Source organism: Mya arenaria, chromosome 7, assembly GCF_026914265.1.
Source record: "Mya arenaria isolate MELC-2E11 chromosome 7, ASM2691426v1".
Lineage (NCBI taxonomy): Eukaryota > Metazoa > Mollusca > Bivalvia > Myida > Myidae > Mya > Mya arenaria.
Window position 1 is genome coordinate 37137315 of NC_069128.1, and position 18957 is coordinate 37156271.

At 33.1% G+C, this 18957-nt stretch overlaps 2 protein-coding genes across 4 annotated transcripts in view; one reads left to right on the forward strand and one right to left on the reverse strand.

The window, feature by feature from the left end:
* LOC128240386 (ADAM 17-like protease) overlaps positions 1-13474 on the reverse strand; it is a 30185-nt gene extending 16711 nt beyond the window's left edge. Inside the window, exons 1-12 of the mRNA XM_052957019.1 lie at positions 13316-13474; positions 11982-12117; positions 11525-11655; positions 10456-10547; positions 8584-8681; positions 6323-6393; positions 4928-5061; positions 4615-4710; positions 2838-2939; positions 1314-1452; positions 493-606; positions 58-182 (exon numbers count right to left, since the gene is read on the reverse strand). Of these exons, the coding sequence (XP_052812979.1) occupies positions 58-182; positions 493-606; positions 1314-1452; positions 2838-2939; positions 4615-4710; positions 4928-5061; positions 6323-6393; positions 8584-8681; positions 10456-10547; positions 11525-11655; positions 11982-12117; positions 13316-13370 (1293 nt within the window). The 5' untranslated portion in view covers positions 13371-13474. The remainder of the gene's footprint in view (positions 1-57; positions 183-492; positions 607-1313; positions 1453-2837; positions 2940-4614; positions 4711-4927; positions 5062-6322; positions 6394-8583; positions 8682-10455; positions 10548-11524; positions 11656-11981; positions 12118-13315) is intronic.
* A 1010-nt stretch (positions 13475-14484) lies between these two features.
* LOC128240561 (uncharacterized) overlaps positions 14485-18957 on the forward strand; it is a 64011-nt gene continuing 59538 nt past the window's right edge. For 2 of the 3 annotated variants that reach the window (XM_052957240.1, XM_052957244.1), the window contains exon 1: positions 18157-18575. The gene's annotated coding sequence lies outside the window, so the exon portion shown is untranslated. Of the gene's footprint in view, positions 14645-18156; positions 18576-18957 lie in introns of those variants that run through there. The other variant, XM_052957242.1, reaches the window with a different exon arrangement.

An 18957-nucleotide genomic window follows, 5' to 3' on the forward strand; every position in this document is an offset into this window, starting at 1 on the left:
CACAGTTGTCTGTCTCCAGATCATGCTCACAGCCAATGTTAACTAGTTAAGACATACCTGGTTATTTTTGTCATAGCCCATGACAGCCCAAGGGTACATGAGGTATTTCCCGTCCTTGTAGTCAGATGGGGCACAGTTGTCTGTCTCCGGATCATGCTCGCTGCCTAGGTTGTGACCAAACTCTAAAGACACATATGCATTAATCAGGTATTTGATTGACCTCTCAGCTGAAGGGTTAAAACCATTACAGGGATGGGCTCTGGGGACACTTAAGGCTCTACTTTGGTGTAAAAAATGCATGCCTGATAACAAGGGTTCATATTAGCTCACCTGGGCATATATTGGAATAAAGTGAAATCTAAGGTGAGATGAAAAAAAAAATGTGATTTGAGGTTGTCTATTGACGCTGGCTACCAAAACTGTGTATTGAAACACAAGTTGTGAATACAGTGTACGTGCCTTACTGACTTGAATAAATCTTATCTTACATACCATGAGCTGTTATCAATAGAGCTTGTAAGGCAAGAATTCGATGACCTGCTGAATTTAAGGACGAACTCCATCCGGTATTTAAAGTCATGCTCACGCCTGGGTACTTCGGGTACACTAAAAGAAAGAACAACAATAACTTTCAGGGTTTTTTTCTGCGATTGGAGGAAAAGGATCCTACTCAAAATTTGGGGTCGAAAATAGATCCAGTTTATCATGCTCGGCCTAAAATGAAAAAAAAAAATGAGCCAAAGCATTGCCTGATCTATTTTCAATTAAGAAATTAATTGCGGGATTGATGTTATTATTGAGGTATGAAAACAGTTGGGCTGGTTGAAGTGTGTGGAGTCCGCGCATACTTTTACCAGCCCAACTGCGTTTTTTTTAAAAATCAACTTCATTTCATTTAAGAAAATCCTTCCAGTATTTCTTTCTTACCTATTCTGTAAGCAGAACGACCCAACCGTAAACAGAAATATTACGTCAAAATAACACTGGGAAAATATTAATCACTTCAAGTTTAAATCACTTTTAAACATAACTTGAAATGCTTATGACAACAATACATTTAACATATCATGAATTAACACTTTCTAACATGTAGATATAAGTTTTTCGTGGCCTGCTGGCACAATAAAAACAATAACAAGATAATAACTTTTCAAAGTGATATATAAATATATCAATATTGGATTAAAACATGTTCAAAGACATTGCTTTCATTGGAAAATATTTGCAATTGCCGAAAGGCAGTTCATTTAAGGAAAGAAATGTGTAAATTTTACAGTATTCACGATTTTCAAGACAAATATTGAAGTTCTTACATTTTGAGCATATGCCCCCAACTGCTGTCATCCTGTCGGATGCAATGTAAGCGAGACCCAGAACGCCGTCATCAAACCGGCGGGAAGTGAACAAGTGTGCCAGACAGTACTTTTTGAAATATTTGTCAAAACTGAACGCCTGAAAAGTACAAAACTTAAGTCAGGTTTGTGTGAAGCAATGCAAATAAGAATAAGCAACCCATTGGAAACTTCCATTATGTAAACAGTTCAGCCAGACAGTACGGACATAGAAATATGTGTCAAAGCTTAATGCTTGAAATACACAAAAAGTAAAACAACAATCATGCATTAATAAGCTCAAAACAGGGACCAGACCTTGGCTTATATTTGCATATAAAGTAACATATTGAGTCTGAGTTAGGGACTAAGAAGTTTGGATTCTTTTATAAGAGGGGCACTCAAATTCAAAATTAATACATACAACAAACATAAATTCTGGGAGATAAACCTTTAATTATTTACTAAATAATGCATTAATGGAAAAAAATAAATACTGATAACAAGATTGTAGCCGTGTATTTAATAACTGGAAATGCAAAAATATTAAATGATTGGTGAATGCTAAAAAGATTTACTGTAATCTACTATAGTCTCATAGGGTACAATGTTTTCTGCATCTTTCTTTCAAATTAAACTAGGTTTCCTTCATAAGAACCATTGTTTTCGACATTTATTAATCCTTTTTGGTATATCAAACCATTTATATTAATTGTGGTAAATCTTATTTGGGAGTAAGAGTGCATCCATAAACAAAACGTCATAAATATTGTTCATTGACAAAAAGTTAACAAGGCAGGTAAAACAGTTACTGCTCTTATGTAACCTATTTAGCCATTTTCATCACCAACACAGTTTTGAGTCTTACCAACACTTTGCCAAAAAATCAAATTTGCAAGTTTTGAGTTTTATGTCTCAACCTCAGACTCTCTAATCTAAGCTGTTATCAATTTTATTTTCACATAGTTTCTTTTAATAATCACAAAATGAAAGAAGTTCATAAAATTTGGTTCCTGTTCATATTTCACAATCTGTATACAATACCAAGGGCTTTTTCTGCCCATTTTGGGAAAAAGACCCTAGACATTTTCGGAAAATTTAGGTTGCGAAATATGGTGAAATTGGGAAAATTTACAGTTAAAAGAACAATCTTTTCAGTCTCCTGCTATGAGGAAATTATTAAAAAATTAGTTTCTTTTCCCTTTCAAAAGACCAGAATAGGCTGAAATATCAATTGCAATAAATCTTGACAGAAAATATTTCATACTGATCTCTGAATTTGATGCATATCAACAATTTCTGAACTCAATTACCCCTAAAAATTTACATCACATAATAAATTAGGATGTTGCATGAACCAGTACAGGTAAAATGTACTTCATAAAACATTTTTTTTTAACTTTTGATTGCTTTTTTTTCTAAAGATTGGGGAAAAATCTTATATTTTGCTTTTGGAATTGGTCCGATAATCAGACCTCTGGGTACTTTAGAAATAGGTACTGATACCTCAAGTAATTCTTTTGTGTTCCAGTAATCTGTTTCAACGTTGTAGTGATCGCGACCCTGTAATTTCTCATTGGCTGGTGTGGGAACACCGTGGATGCGCATCTGTGAAAATAAAATTAGTTGGGGCATCATTTCAGTACATTCATACAATTTAAATATTCTTTTTATTCGCATGACGCATCAAGACTATTGCAATACCTTCGGTTAGTATAGTTCTTTGAAACGCAGAAAAATGAAAGGCTTGGAATAGAAATTACATGATAATCCAGCATTGTCGAATCCTTTGCCTATGGAGTTGGCAATAATAAATTAGCAAAAGAGTTAGTTTTTCAAAAAAATTATTACTATCAAAAACAAAATATATTTTCATTAGAATCTGTATGATGACATCTTAATATAGCAAAGATATTTTTTCGTGCCTTTTCGGGCAATCAGGCTGTATCCCCTTGATGAAAATTGTCCATTTTTCCCAAATATTTATAATGTTTTCCCAATTTGATAAATGCAGATTATGTTGATGAATAAAAGAGCAATGAATTTCTTAAAAAATAACAAAAATCTTGACAAGACTGACTCTTTCACAGCATTATGTATGCAAAAGAAGTTGAAAACATGTATATTTGCCATTATATTTGCTATTTTGTTCTGATTTTGTATTTTTCCTAATCTTGACTTTTTTTTCCAACTTGCAAGGCACAGGCGGTATAAATATGTCCAAAATAAATCACTGTATAGAAATTCCATAAATTTAGTAGGCCAAGACATGGTTATACAGTCGACCCCCGTTGGTTCGAACACGCTTGGCTGGAATTCCTCAATGGCTCGAACTAGATGTTAAGGACGAATTTATTTATACTGAAGGTAAACAACCCCTCTTGGCTCGAATTTTACGACACTCCATGTATTTTTCATGGTCTCTGGGAGTTCGAGCCAACCGGCTTTGACTGTACTAATCTTTCTTTCTAAAGCATTTAAAGATGCACTCTTACTCCCAAACAAGATTTATCACAATTAATAATATTGTTTCAAAATTCCAAAAAGGATGAATAAATGTCAGAAAAAAATGGTTATTATGAAGGATACTGAGTTTAATTTGAAATAAAGGTGCATAAAACACCGTATTTCTACCTTATGCAACTAATGTAGTCTACAGTAAATATTTAAGCATTCATCAACCATTTAATATTTTTTGGCCCTTTCCGCTATTAAATACAAAGTTACAATCTTGTTATCAGTGATTAATATTTTCCATATATGCATTATTTAGTAAGTAGTTAAAGGTTTATCACTCAAAATTTATGTTTGTTATACAGGTGTATGCATTGATTTTGAATAAGAGTGTCACTTTAAGTTAATCCCACTCATAATCTGTGCCTAATGACCTGAATTGTCATTTTACAAAACGTCTTGATAACTTTTATATAAAATCTCCTTCCATTTAAACATCAACTTCAGTAGTGAAAACTATGTTGGATCAAAAGGCTTCTCGATATTTTTAATAATTGATCTTGCATTGGTCTGATTTTCAATCCATTTTTGAAAATATGAGCTCTTCCGAAAATAACCTGGTAGATTTTCTTTATTTCACAAAGGTTCATTATCCATGAATTTTGACAAAAATGATTGTTGCAAATAAAAATCCTTCTGAACAATCCATTTCTTAAATCAATGTTTGCAGTCAATAATAATCAATGGTATCACAAATTTCAAAAAATAACTAAGCCAAAAAAACATGAAAAAGGACATTGTAAAATGAAAATAATTCTTCGGTACACACCTCTCCTATTTCAAAGCCTACACCAGTCATCATTTCGTTTTGAACATCGAATTGCGTCTTCCGATAAATGGTGTTCACAAACTGAATCATGTTGATCTGAAAAAAGACAATATTTTTTATTAATTCATCTACTTCAGCCAAGCACCATTTTTCAAGTTTAATTCAATTGGCTGCACAGCTGCAATTATTTTGGAAATTTGAGAACACTAAAATTAGGGCTAGTGATTGAAAACATAAATTTTATATTGAATGGATTTTTCAACTAAAAAAACTACTAAGGTATAAATTGAGACTATGAAAATGTATGTCTGACCATGTACAACGCAGTGTTCTTTTCCAAGCTCCCGCCTACTGCACTGAAGAATGTGTAATCTGCAACAACGATAATCTGACACGTCTTCCTCTCCGCGAGGTACGGTGAATGGCGCACCTTACGAGAGTGAACTTCTACAAAGGACATCATAGTATCAAACATATATAGGATTTACTCTAAGACTTTTTAGCTTGGGTAGTGTGACCCTCATAATTTCTGGTTACTATATGGGGTACCAGTATATGGTTTGCACTAAGTAAAAGCCATATTTCTGAGAGGCTTCCCAAGGGATTTCGGTCTGAATTCCAGAGGATTTTGATATTACACCAGCGGATTTATACTCAGCGAAAATTTGCGCAATATCTGCATTTATAATATAACAATAAATACAGAAATACACTCAAATTACAATAATTTTTGGACTAAGTCAATATGTTCCTTCATGGAATTTCACACTCATAATATTATTGATGCTTTCCACTGTCAACCTTAAGCAAGTTGTGAATTATTTTTTATTTTTTTTTAAATTCCATGGGATATGGATCCCCCGGTGGGGGACCAGGGGATAGGTCGAAATTCCAGGGGATTTTTCCCCCCACCGGGGGATATGGCATGTATGTAGAAGTTTATATCATTGGTCCCTGGGATGTACAGTAAGTTTAAAATAGGAGTCCTTGTTAAAAAATTGATTGAAAAACCTAGGGTGTTCTACCTCTAGGAAATGATTCCATTTACAATGAAGGTAAATGTTACTTTGTATTTCCAAACTACTCATGTATGTCCATTGGCATTGTGTTTAACACAAACAAGAATGGAAAAATTGTATTTTATGCTTTTGGTGAAAAACCTTAGCTTAAACATTTTGCATTCAGTAACTTTATAATGTTAACTTTTCTATAATGGAAAAATTTCTGGCTACGCTGAGGCTGTCAGGTGAGGCAAGGCTGGGGCCATACGGGAACTTTTTCAAAGTGTCCCTGCCCTTTTTTATGCCATTGAATCAACAAACAGTACACTCCTCTCGGTTACTCTGAGGGATTTACAAGTAAATTGCGGGCTTCGTGACCAGTTCAAAACAAACCAAACCAAACCATCTTATTCCAATGCAAATCCACTGACAAGCCCTAGTCCAACTTAAACACGCTTAAGTCCCTTATAACAGGATTAAGTGCAGCACTATATTTTTGTTTTGATATGATTAATGAAATATTCTCATTTTTAAGAATAATAACTAAAATTTGAATTTTTAGAATTCCGAGACTTCTAACAAATACCGGTAAGCAATTTTTTTTATTTTGAAAAATAATGTTTAAGTAGTTTGTTTGGCTAAATGAAACATTAGATTGTGTTGCACTTAAGATTTTTCCAGAAATGGTGGCCAGAACCAGTACATACCGTCATCCTGGACTCCCACTTTACCATGCAGTTCATCATCTATACCCTCCTTTATACCACAGCTGGTGTGCCTATAACAAAATACTTCAGTGATAAAAACACTAACTAACAAGAACGAAAGAAGCGAATCACATCATAATTTTTAATCACTCTTATTGTTTTTTTCTATGAATCAGATAAATGCTATAATAAATAAATTATTGTATTAAAATTAGGGATGCAAACGAATGGCAAAACCGATATTCGAATATTCGGTAATTCTTTCGATCGAATATTCGAATATTCGATAAAAATTGAATCTTTAAAAAGTGATAGTTATCTATTGATTTTAGTTATAAACCACGAGACCCTTTTCTTTATCTGTTGAATGTTTCCAGTGTTATCGTAATACAAGAAATCATTGCAGCGTGTCGAATATTTTCAACGTTATCGGATTCTAGAAGTGCACAATTAATGCTTACTTATACTACTAAATATGATAATATATAATGCTGATGATGTTTGAGATTTGAAAATAAAACATAAATACGTATGATTGCAACTCATCTATTGTACAACAATACAGGATATACATTAAAATGCCATGACATTCATTTAAAAGTTTGAAACACGAACTTTACATCGAAATATGAAATACATATCTAGCACATAACAAGCACATATAATTCAATGAAATCACTCATCAATATCATCATCACTTGGGATGGCCCTGTTCTTATTCAGAAATATTATCTTATCAACAAGATCACATGACAGTCTGTTTCTAAGTTTGTTAACAATGAGTCCGGCGCAGGAGAAAATTCTTTCTGATGGCACAGATGTCGCAGGGATCCCAAGCAGTTGGCGAGCAACATGTGCAACGCGAGGAAAGCGTCCCTCGTTCTTTTTCCACCATGCAAGTGGAGTGGCCTCCTCGTCGGAAGGTTCGTGCAGATACCAAACTCGGACGCACACTCTTGTAGACGCAGTGCCAGATATTCTCCGGTATGACGCTCAGGCATCTCGCGGGTCATAAGAACATTGGATTCGATCTCCCAGTCTGCGGTTACATGGTGCTCAGACACTGTGATATAGCTGTCGGTTGCATTTGATGTCCATGTGTCCGTCTTTATAGAAGTACTTTGGATGGAATCCAGGCGCTCGGTGAGGGCAGCCCTTTCCTCGTCATACCAAGCCACGATTCTGGAGCGAATCGTAGTTCGACATGGTACAGAATAACTGGGAGCGACATAAGCCAGAAGGTCACGGAAACCCTGAGACTCCACGATGCTTATGGGCAAGTAATCCGTCACCACCATATTCACCACTAATTACACAAGAGTAATTTCCTCTGAACACAAATCATGTCTAAGACCAGAAACGGTAAACTTTTTCATTGATTGCTGATTGCTGCTTTCACTTTGAGAACTCGGATGCTTCTTAGTGATTCCAGAGATTAGTCGTCGTGCCCATGTACGACAACCTTACACTGCATAGCTTGCACGTGACAGATTTCTTGTCAACAGAGCGCGTGAAATAAGTCCATACTTCAGATGTGGCTGGCATCTTTTACGTTGTTAAGAAATACACATCTAATATATAGTAATAATAATTTTAATTTAGAATGTTTTGCGAACATATATTCTGAAGGAATGAAGTGGTATCTACATTCAGCGTATTATATCAATCACCGATTTGAGCAATATTGCTCAGCTTATTTGGCAGGCAAACTGACAAGAGGGTGTGAAGGCCGCTTCCTTAAATTCTTAATTGGCATGGTCATTTAAAAGAACTGAAAATCAATTAAACCTGTTTGATGTCACTTCCTAATAGCCAGTTATTTTACAATTATGGACACTGTTTATAGTACCCTACGATCGGTCCCTAATTGACACATGACGCACACTCGATTGTCATCTCGTTATCGCCTCGGGCATCTTATATGCGTATTGTTGTAAAAACAAGACAGTATAATTTTAAACACAACAACTGCGCTGAAGACTCAAGGTTTATTTCATCATTTTTTGAAAAAAATAATCGAATATTCGAATACCGATTTTAACATTCGAATACTAAACGTTCGATCGAATATTCGTTTGCATCCCTAATTAAAATACCTAAAACTGTTAAGTCATCATTCAAGAACAAACTAGGATTACACAAATTGGATGTGTCAGCAACAATTTCTTTGGTAATACTCATCATGACCTTGAGACCAAAAAGCATTAGGGGGTCATCCACAATTTATTAAGCCTGGCATTAAGTTCCAGAATTTGACTAACCTGTGTAGTCCTTGATCTGCATCCTCAAACTTTACATCCGACCGTCTGTAAGCAATCATTGTGTGGTTTTCCGAATCAGGAAGATGTCTGTAAGAAGGCTGAAGACAGAATGATTGCAACAATGTTTTTCTTAGTCAAACAACAAATATTTTAGCAAGAGTTATCCTCTCTATCCATGTTTGCGCCATCAAGCCAAAGCCTTTGTACCCTTCTTTGCTGTAGCCGATACCAAGCTCACTTTCGAAAAGGCCATACCCTGTTTTCCCCTAAAAAAAGACTTTAATGTGCCCCATTTTCGTGTTTTTCATTTTCATGTTATATAATTAAAAGTTTACGATCCATTACAGGGCTTTCTCTGCCCATTTTGGGAAAAAGACCCTAGACATTTTGGGAAATTTTGCGTCGCGGAAATGCCGAATTTTTTTTTTCAGTTTAAAGAACTTGCTGTCTGGTCTCCTGCAATAAAGAAATAATTTAATATTAGTTTCTTTTCCCTTTAAAGGCCCAAAATGGCTTAAATATCAATTCTTGGGGTGTAAATATCTATTGCAATAAATCATTACAGATAAAATTTCATATTGGTCTCTGAATGTAATGAAAATCAATGATTTCTGAATTCAATTTTTCCCAAAACTGAACCAGTACAGATAAAAATCCTTTCATATTTTTTTATTATTATTTTTTTTACTTTTGATTGGAAAAATTTCTTATTTTTTGCGTTGGGAATGGGTTCGAAAGTCGGACCCGTGGGTAATGTAGAAAAAGCCCTGCATTATATCATGTATCCACTTGATATACAACATGTATTCATGCTTTATTGATATTTAACTCCCTTTGTTCCCAATATGTTTGAAAAATTACTCAAAGAATTTTCCCAGAAACTGAAAAAATAACACTCTTTCATTCTCAACAATAAGGGCTAGGGTGTCTTCCCCATACATGGTAAAAAGGTCCTGCATGCATACTATATTTCATGATTATTTTTAATTTTTATATTGATTTAATTTTGCCATTATTAAAGCTGTTGCACAGCCCATACAATGACACAAAAACTTTTCAATACCTCTACTATCATTCTTTTGAAATTTAGACAAGAAATGAAATAGTCAACTAATCTCACTATCAAGTGACAACTACTGTGAACAAAACAATTTTGCTACACACTTTAAAATCCCAGAATTTGGGGTAAAAGATGTTTGGGATTCAAAAGCATGTAACAATTTATTGTTTTGCAAACTATGTTCTATGCTGGAGAATGTTTTCATTATTTTCCTCTATACATAACCTCCCATATAGGAAAAGGAATAGTAGGCGGAGCTTAATTATACTTTACTAAACCATTACTGCCATTATTAAAGCTGTTGCACAGCCCATACAATGACACAAAAACTTTTCAATACCTCTACTATCATTCTTTTGAAATTTAGACAACAAATGAAATAATCAACTTCTCTCACTATCAAGTGAACAACAACTGTGAAGAAAATGACTTTCTATATACTTTTGAATCTGAAGATTTTGAGTAAAAGATGTTTGGGATTTAAAAGCATGTAACAATTTATTGTTTTGCAAACTACGTTCTGTGTTGGAGTGTTTTCTTTATTTTCCTCTATACATAACCTCCCATATAGGAAAAGGAAAAAGTAGGTGGAGCTTAATTATACTTTAACTACCACATAGATAAATTACAACATTATCATTACTTATTGAACCTTGTCTTGACAACATGGCTTGTCTTGACGACATAGGATAAAAAAGTTTATTTAACCCACTACCCTCATGACTGCAATGTCATAACATGGAGTGTGGGTGTTATAACTATTACTTAAGCTATGTATAGAATATCAGTAAGATGATATATGAATTGTTTACCTCGATCACATAAGTGTCGTCAGCAGTAACTATATTTGCTAGGATGGCTCCACTGTCTTCAAAGTTCAAATTGGCAACAGCAGACCTGTCATCTATAGAGAAAAAATCATGAGCTATCTGCCTTCACTGCAGTGAAAATATAGAGAAAATCATGAGATATCTGCTGTTAGCTTCACTGCAATGAAAATACAGAGAAAATAATGAGATATCTGGTGTTATCTTCACTGCAGTGAAAATACACAGAAAATAATGAGATATCTGCCATCATCTGCAGCGCAAATATTTAGTTTGAACCCAGATTAAAAATAAATTGAAATGATGACAAATAATTATTATTATGTTTCTTACATAAGTTTACAATTAATGCCAATAAAAAAATCTAAAATTTTGCATGAAAGAACAGAAATTGTGCTAAATTTAGGACTAAAAACTCCATCACTATCAATGAGCTTAAATACATGCATGCCAAAGCCTACATAGGAATATGCTAATATTGGAAAAGAAATATATCACACCATTGAGGGTCATATGACATTATAAGGACCAACCAGTCAGCCCCCCAAAGTGTATATGGACTGAGGCATAAGCCAAGGTCCATTCACTTTGGGGGGCTGACTGGCCGGTCCTTATTATGCCATATGGGAGGAAGTGGTGTGTTATATTTCTTTTTTAATATTAGCATACTTCTATGTAGGCCTTAGCATTACTTATATTTCTTAAATTATATCGAACACATTTTTTACCATTAAATTATTTTAAAGCGCCATTGATGCGATCGAATCTAATAATGGTTAATTGCCAAAAAATGTCCTTGTAAAAACTGCAAACAGCATTCACCAGTTTTATAACGTCAGCGGTCCATATCATATGACGTCAGCAGTCCATATTATATTTTTGACGAGGTCTGGACCAGCCAAAAACATGACATGGGCCGTTGATGTCATAAAACTGGATTTTTATAAAAATACATTAATATATATGGACCGATCAACTTTATATACACAAAAATGAGACACATTTATGTAAGGTATAATATTATAGCTTATTCCCCCAATCTTTATCCACTAACCTGCAAGTGTTCCAGAAAATATGTTTTCCTCATTAACATTAAAATCTGTTTTCTTTCCATTTGCTCCGACAACAGTTGCACGAAATTTCGGAGATAAAATGTCTGATTGCTTTAATACAAGGTGAAATTTTCTGAAAGAAAATGACATGATTAAATAACATTCCTTGAATAATAAACTTTGAATAACACATTTCGAACATTTTTTTTTGCTATTGTACTAAAGTTAAGCATTGATGTAAGTATGCAGTTGGTACAGTAATGTAGTATCTAAACTATTTTATTTTCAACTCATATATATAACAGTATTATCTTAATAATTACCATCATATAAATCAACCTAGTTGATTGTAAAAATACGGTCAAATAAACAAGCCAATTAAAACATGACAGCAATCCTGTACACATACATGTACTGTCATATTTTTTTTGTATTTATGTAAAAAATAATTGTCCTTACTTTCCCAGAGTTGATACATGGATTTCTGTCAAATGAGCTGATGGAATGACATCTGTTGATCTCCTCACACGTTTTGTAAAATCATCTGCTTTTAGTGTTTCAAAGTACCGCAGTTTCTTGTGTATATTTGCTAAACCTGAAATAGAAAATAAGATCCTGGATCCACCGCTGAAAATTATGATTTTTTTGTGGTCTTCAGAAAAAAAAAGAGCTCAACATTTATTTAAACCAGAGTTATGTGCCTTGTTAACATGTCTCAATATGTGTACCACATTTCATGTTAATATCTTGAACAATTTTATAGTTATGGGCAAGGTTAAAAAAATGCAACCATGACATCAACTAACCTATGGTTACCAGAATACCACAACTTTTTTCTATACAAAAAAAAACAGATAAAAATTATATAAAGATTTTAAGAACAAATTACAATTAATTACTGATAACAAATTCTAAAATTGAAATGACCACTTATGACATTACCCACAATATCGTGTGTGCACACTATTCTTACTTAAGTTGCCATTTAATTTTTTATTTAAGGAAATGTTGAAAGAGGATGAATTTGATCTTTAATTTTACAAAACAGAAATTCTTAGCAAAGCTATTAGTTGTTTTTATGTGTGTTTATCATGATCTAAAAACTTGGATTATGCCAAAGTAAAAGAAACATTGTTGCCCCTGAACCTGGATGTACAGGTTCTGTCACTGACTTTAACTGCCCAAATACATTAAGGTGCTACCAAAATACTTCTGACACCATTATAGTGAAAGAAAGAGTACATGAACGAATGAGAATTCGAACTCCATACTTTTTGACTCGCAGTCAACCCCACTAAAAAACCGAGTCACTTTAAAAGTTACCTCATAAACAAAAGTGTTGGAAGTGCTAAATATAGCTGACAGTACAATGATGATAAAGCGCCAAAAATAGTTATGACGTCATCACTCCAAAAAAGAAATTCACAACATACAATTAAAATAGCTCCTACAAGGCTTTGACATGTGATAAAACAGGTGTTAATTTGCTTTTATGTTTTTTTCAATGCACTGCATTACCAGATAATAAAGTAGATTGCAGTCATCTTTCCATTCAAAGTCTGAAAGTGGTTTGATGAAAAAGATGCTGTAAATCAAAATAACCAACGAGTCCAGAATTCGGTGTCGAATGTGTTGTTTTTGATATAGCATCAATCTCAGACTTGACTGCAGCCTTATGAGCGAAGACGTGTCTAAGAAATTGAGCTAAGACTAAAAAAAATAAGTTGACTAGTTAAACGGAGTGGGTGGGGAAAGGTACACTTATGAATCATATCTTCGCAAACTGAACTTACCATATCCTGGTATGACTATCACGAAGACGATACTTAATAAGTATTTATAGTCCATAATTGCGAGGCAAAATACCGCTAAATATAATAGTGAATACACATTTATTACTGTAATTCTCTTAAAATCACTAGTCAAAACAAAAATACGGAAGCGGAAGTAGATTTCTGCGGTAAATACTGAGATATCCGAATGTGTAATTGGTTTTCCACGGTTATTTTTAGATGCTTGTGTCAAAAAAGCACGAGGTACTGGGTCTTCGTGCATTGCATCACAGACGAAAAAAAATGGACCTATTCTTATATAGGTAAAATTGCTACCGTGTGGTTTAACGCAAGTTTGCACAGAAATTGTTATTTTCTTAAGTATGGGATCGACTTAAAAGGGACAGTGGTATTCAGATTATACTATTTCAATCCTAAACATGTAGGTAGATCTATTTAATTATTGTTAATTGACGCTCACACTCAATGAAGGAAAAAACATCCTTTGATATGAGGCGCACATTCTGAGACATAATAAAGTGTCCCCAAGTGTGTTCCCATAAATATCAACCAAAAAAAATGTTTAGTGGAATTTTTGGTTGATATTTATGTTTTTATGATAAATGATCATGTTCCAGTCATTTTTGGTCTTGAAAAAATTTTTTTTACTAATTTTTTTTTTAGAGGGGGGTGGCCATAGGGTGGGTCCTGTCAACATAACTGCTGCCTGTGGCTGTAACCACTTGGCGGCATGTTACAATATAAAATTAGGTTGTATTTTTTACCTTTATGGAAGACATTGGTACATTACATGATGAAGTGATCAACCAATCAAGCAAATATAATAACACTTTAGCGAATCACATTGCTATAACTATAATTAAAATTGTGGTCTTCAAGAAAACAATATTTGAGCAAGTTATCAGCATTTATTGAAGGTCTCAAGCAGTCAGTACCTTTGTTTTCGCACACATTATGATTTACTTAACACTTGTTTTTGTAATATTATTTTTTTTCTTAAAAAGTGCATTTTACGACTTGAAAAAGCCCTGAAATACCACATACTGAAAAAGGTTTATTTCAACTTTAGATGACTAGTGTAAAAGGTAGACATGGAAAAAGAGAATACTTCAGTTATTCATTTCAACCCTACTTGACTTGTGGACATTTTATTACAGCACTTATGAAATGCTGCCTTTGTGTGTTGACCATAACTCTTGAATCTCTGAGTGAATATAAGTTATTTAAATTTTCGTTATCTTTCAAATCAGCGTGTAGTGGATTTAAGCGGATTTAAGTTATTGTCAGACCACAGATCTATCTTTACAAAACTTCAAAGAAGATGAAGAGGTATAATTTGATGTTATTAATTTTGAAATAAATTTATCCTGTTTTGTAATGCGTACAGCTATTAATCTTAAACTTCTCAGATTATCGTATTATTTTATTTTGAAATATAATTTGTCTTGTTTTCATTAGGAAGATCTCCTTGTTAGGTCTTTATTACAAAAGAAAAGAAAGCATGTGTCACTTTGAGGAAGCCACAAAGCCATCAGCGAAGGACACTTAGCGGTGAAAGTTAATGTATTCTGTGTGTAGATATATTAATCTTTTAAAGCCACATTCTCAATATAATTGACCTGGATGCAGTGTTCTTTTTCACAAATAAACAAACTTATTATATGCTTTCTGGTGGTTAATTTGTAGAGGTTTAAAGCAACTGTGCACCAGATGATCAATTTGCAAGAAAAAAAGAAACTTGTCGAAAACTGTCGTAAACTTGGTATTAATGTGTACAATGCATTGAAACTTACTAACTGAAGTACCACATAGTTTAGCAGTTATTTCCTATTTTTCCATTAAAAAAGATTACTGGGTATGTCTACCTAGTAGAATTCATTCCTTATGCTTGATTGGCTAGTCGGTGTTGTCACGTGATATTACTGAGTAAGGTGTATAGCTTAATTATGTCACCCGATTAGAGTAAGCCGTCATAGCTCAGTGGATACGACGCTGAACTGCAATTATGGCGAAACAGGTTCGAACCAGGTCTCCGACACAATTTTTGTTTACATTTTGGTAATTTTTTTTACATTTATGATATCAAAGCGTAACACATTCTATTAAATAATTGTCCTGAGATGCAATTCAAGCAGGCTGGCAGGATAGACTCGTGCTGTCTCGGAGGCTGAGCGCAACATTCTTTTTTATTCTTATAAAATTTTGTCATTCTTTTTTGTCTTTTAGACTGTGAGTGAGTTGGAATGTTCAATTTTAAAAAGACTTCAATATGACTTTTGATTTTTTCAGCCTCATAATAGTCATTAACAAAAAATAATTGAAAAAGTCTGACTCTGTGATATACTTAAAAATAATTATCACAGATGATTTATCACAGATGACTAGACCTTTTTTCATGGTGCAGATAATTCCCATGTTTCAAATTTAATGAAACACATCATCTATGGAAAAAGATCGCCCTATAATGTTTCACTTGACACATAAAAGCGTGAACTTTTAACTATTCAGTCCACTTTTGAATGTTTCCATTCAAATTTCTGGTCAGAAATTGAAGGTCTCAAATTTCACCCCAGATACTTAATTAAACGTTCGGAATGTAAAAACAGCAAAATAGGCCAGTCATGTCATGTGAATAAAAACTCTCATCTTCTTCGCTGATGAGATAAAAGAGCACCTCAGTCACGTTATTGATCAAATTGAGCATTAAAGGAAATCAGAATTCAGTTTTATTTCAAATCGAGTAAACAAAGTGTACGTCTTGAATTTTTTTATGGTCTTTTTAAGTGGATTGTTTTCAGGGAACTTTGATACAAGATATAGGAAAGACTGAATATTTTGTTCAATGAATTCAGCACAGGGGATAAAAATGATGAAATAAAGGAAATTCAATGATATATATAATTATTATCAAATAATTGAAAATTTAATTAAATTCAAATTAATGAAAAAACATTTAGAACATACAAATTTGACATTTCTTTGCAGAAACTCAAAAATTTTGGAGATTATAATGGTGTTGGTCATTGCTTGGGGTGAAGGAATTTAAAAACATTCAAAAAGGTATGGTATTTTCATTATCAATTATTATACAATAAAAAAACCTACTACTAAAATTTAGCTATTCCTCTGTTAATTACAATATTTATTTTTATTATGTGAGAATTTTCAAGATTTTTACACCAAAGCAAGACATTATAGTACATATTACCTTAAAAACAATAAATTGAGGGCTTTAAGTGCAAGACTGTTGTAATTCCTTATATTTTTTATTGAGTTACAACCATCGTGTGATAAGCATGCAACATAAAACTCTCTCATTTAAACCTTTTTTATATTTAATCAAGTGATCCAAGATGACGGACTTGGTTGAAAATTGTGTCATAAAGCTGCGCTCTCACAGATTGAATGTTTTGACATATTTTTTATTTCTGTCTTTGAAAGAGCCAATTATTGTGAAAATGCATGAAATCGAATGATATTAGACTGCTGACAAGAAAAGCAGATCCCAGATTTTCTTATTTAAGAAATTAATGTTTTATGCATTTTTCTTAAACCCTTAGTAACATAACGCTTTTAACAATAAAACATTAATTTTCGAACGGAAATATGAAAATATGCAATCTTATCTTTCGTCACTAGTCTTATATCACTGGTTTGCAGATGTTTACGCAAAAAATAGCTTATACAAAGACAAAAAGTAAAAAAGTTGTCAAAATGGTAAATCTGTGAGAGTGCAGCTTAAATAGTTAAACAACTTCAAAGTCTGTCCTGGTCAGTCTTTTAGTGTAAAAAGTATTTATCAAATATAGCAATGGACAAAATTCGGCCCACGAATGTCAATCATAATATTTAATTAGATCATAATAATTTTGTATGATATACTTTATAGAATATGACCTTCGTGAGAAAACCAATGAAAAGTAATAGATTGTCACAGCTGGTCAGAAAATACTGACCAAAACACTGTGTTGGTGGTCCGAAGGTGTTGTGAGTGATCGTAATCTCACTAGACTAAGGTATAAACCTAATAAAGCTGTTTCGGTGCTTTTAATAGAATTTGAAAATTTTGAGTTTTATAAAGAAGTGGCTTTTATGATTTTTTTTTATGATTTATCGTAAAAATATAGAAGTGCAATTTTACCATGTTATTGAAATCTGGAATTAATTCTATCGCTGAGTGTTAATTGGACATGTTGAAATATAGAAAAAAAAATAAGAAATCATTTTTTCTTGAAGAGAAATGCTTATCAAGAATATTTTCTCATGTGGTGTATGATAAGAATTTTAGAAAATATCCACGCTACAGCAAAAAAGTGTAAGGTCGAAAGAAAAAATTAGTGGAAAAATAAAGTAAAAATTGACACCTTGGGAGGTGGGTGCCATAACTAATACTTAATTACCGGTAAGCACTTTTATTTTCATAATGCACTAAAATAAAATAACATGCTCTTAATAAGACACTCGGCTATAACTCAGTATATAATTTAAAGTTTATGCAAAATAATTTGACAATTTGAGCTTTCGTTTTTATATTTCACCACAAGTGTCAGCAAAACATAACAAAAACGAGCCTACAGCGAAAACTGTAATTTAATTTGCATTTAGATAGAAAAATTAAATTATATATATGTCACGCTAAAACAAAGTGCTCCTAAAGTCATAAAGTGAAAACTGGTCCAGCCATATTCATTATGACCTCAATTAATTACCTAGACAATGGTGTATACACACAAAGTCGTCTGATGAGATGACATTTAGTTGACAATCGGGACGAGATCCCAACACTTATCTATACAAACAATGAAACGTTTACAATGATGTCAGGTTAATTAACATCGCCTACACTTTGTTTAGTGAATAGTGAAAGCTTTCTCCTACAGATTTGCAATTGTTTTTTTTTAATTTGTGAATTAAATATCGGAGTGTAGCACGCTTCAGCTTTGTCGGTAGGTGAGAGACTAAAATTGCCTTCGTTACCATTGATTTTCATCGGACATCGGGCATCAGTTTAACATGGCTACCTTAATGAATATGGTACACAAAGCGAAGATAACATAGATAAGTTAAATACCCTTTAAAAGGTTACAGATTTTAAGTGCTTGTGGTCAATTTAGTGGATTTTATGGTGGTTTTGTGGATTTTGCAACATTACTGAGATTAGTTTATTGTCGTGCTGGAAATTAGCTGTGCTTACTTGGATATTTTAAAGTGTTATGTTGGATTGTATTTGAAGTTAACCAGAGTTGTTTTTGGTTTAAAGGTAAGTTGTGACTTTATCTAATGAAGACCATAATGTTTATTTAACAAAGAACAGTTTTGTACTAACTGTTAGTAAGAAAAGTAATCTTAATTTTGAGCTAAAAATAATTTAAAAGTATTTCAAAAATTTTGGTATATCAGTTCATCAATACTTTAATCTCTAGATATGGAGAATTTCAAAATGTTACGTAAAAAGATCCTGAATACGTGATCATCAAAAAGGTTCAAGTATGGAGTAAAACAAACAATTTCACACTCTCCAGTATGTAAAGTACTAGTTTATACGGTTTAAAGTCTTCGTTTTATCTCCGTTTGTATAAGATGTCACATACCCTCTGGATTATAAGTGCCTGGTTGTCTTCCTAAGTATACAAAGATATTGG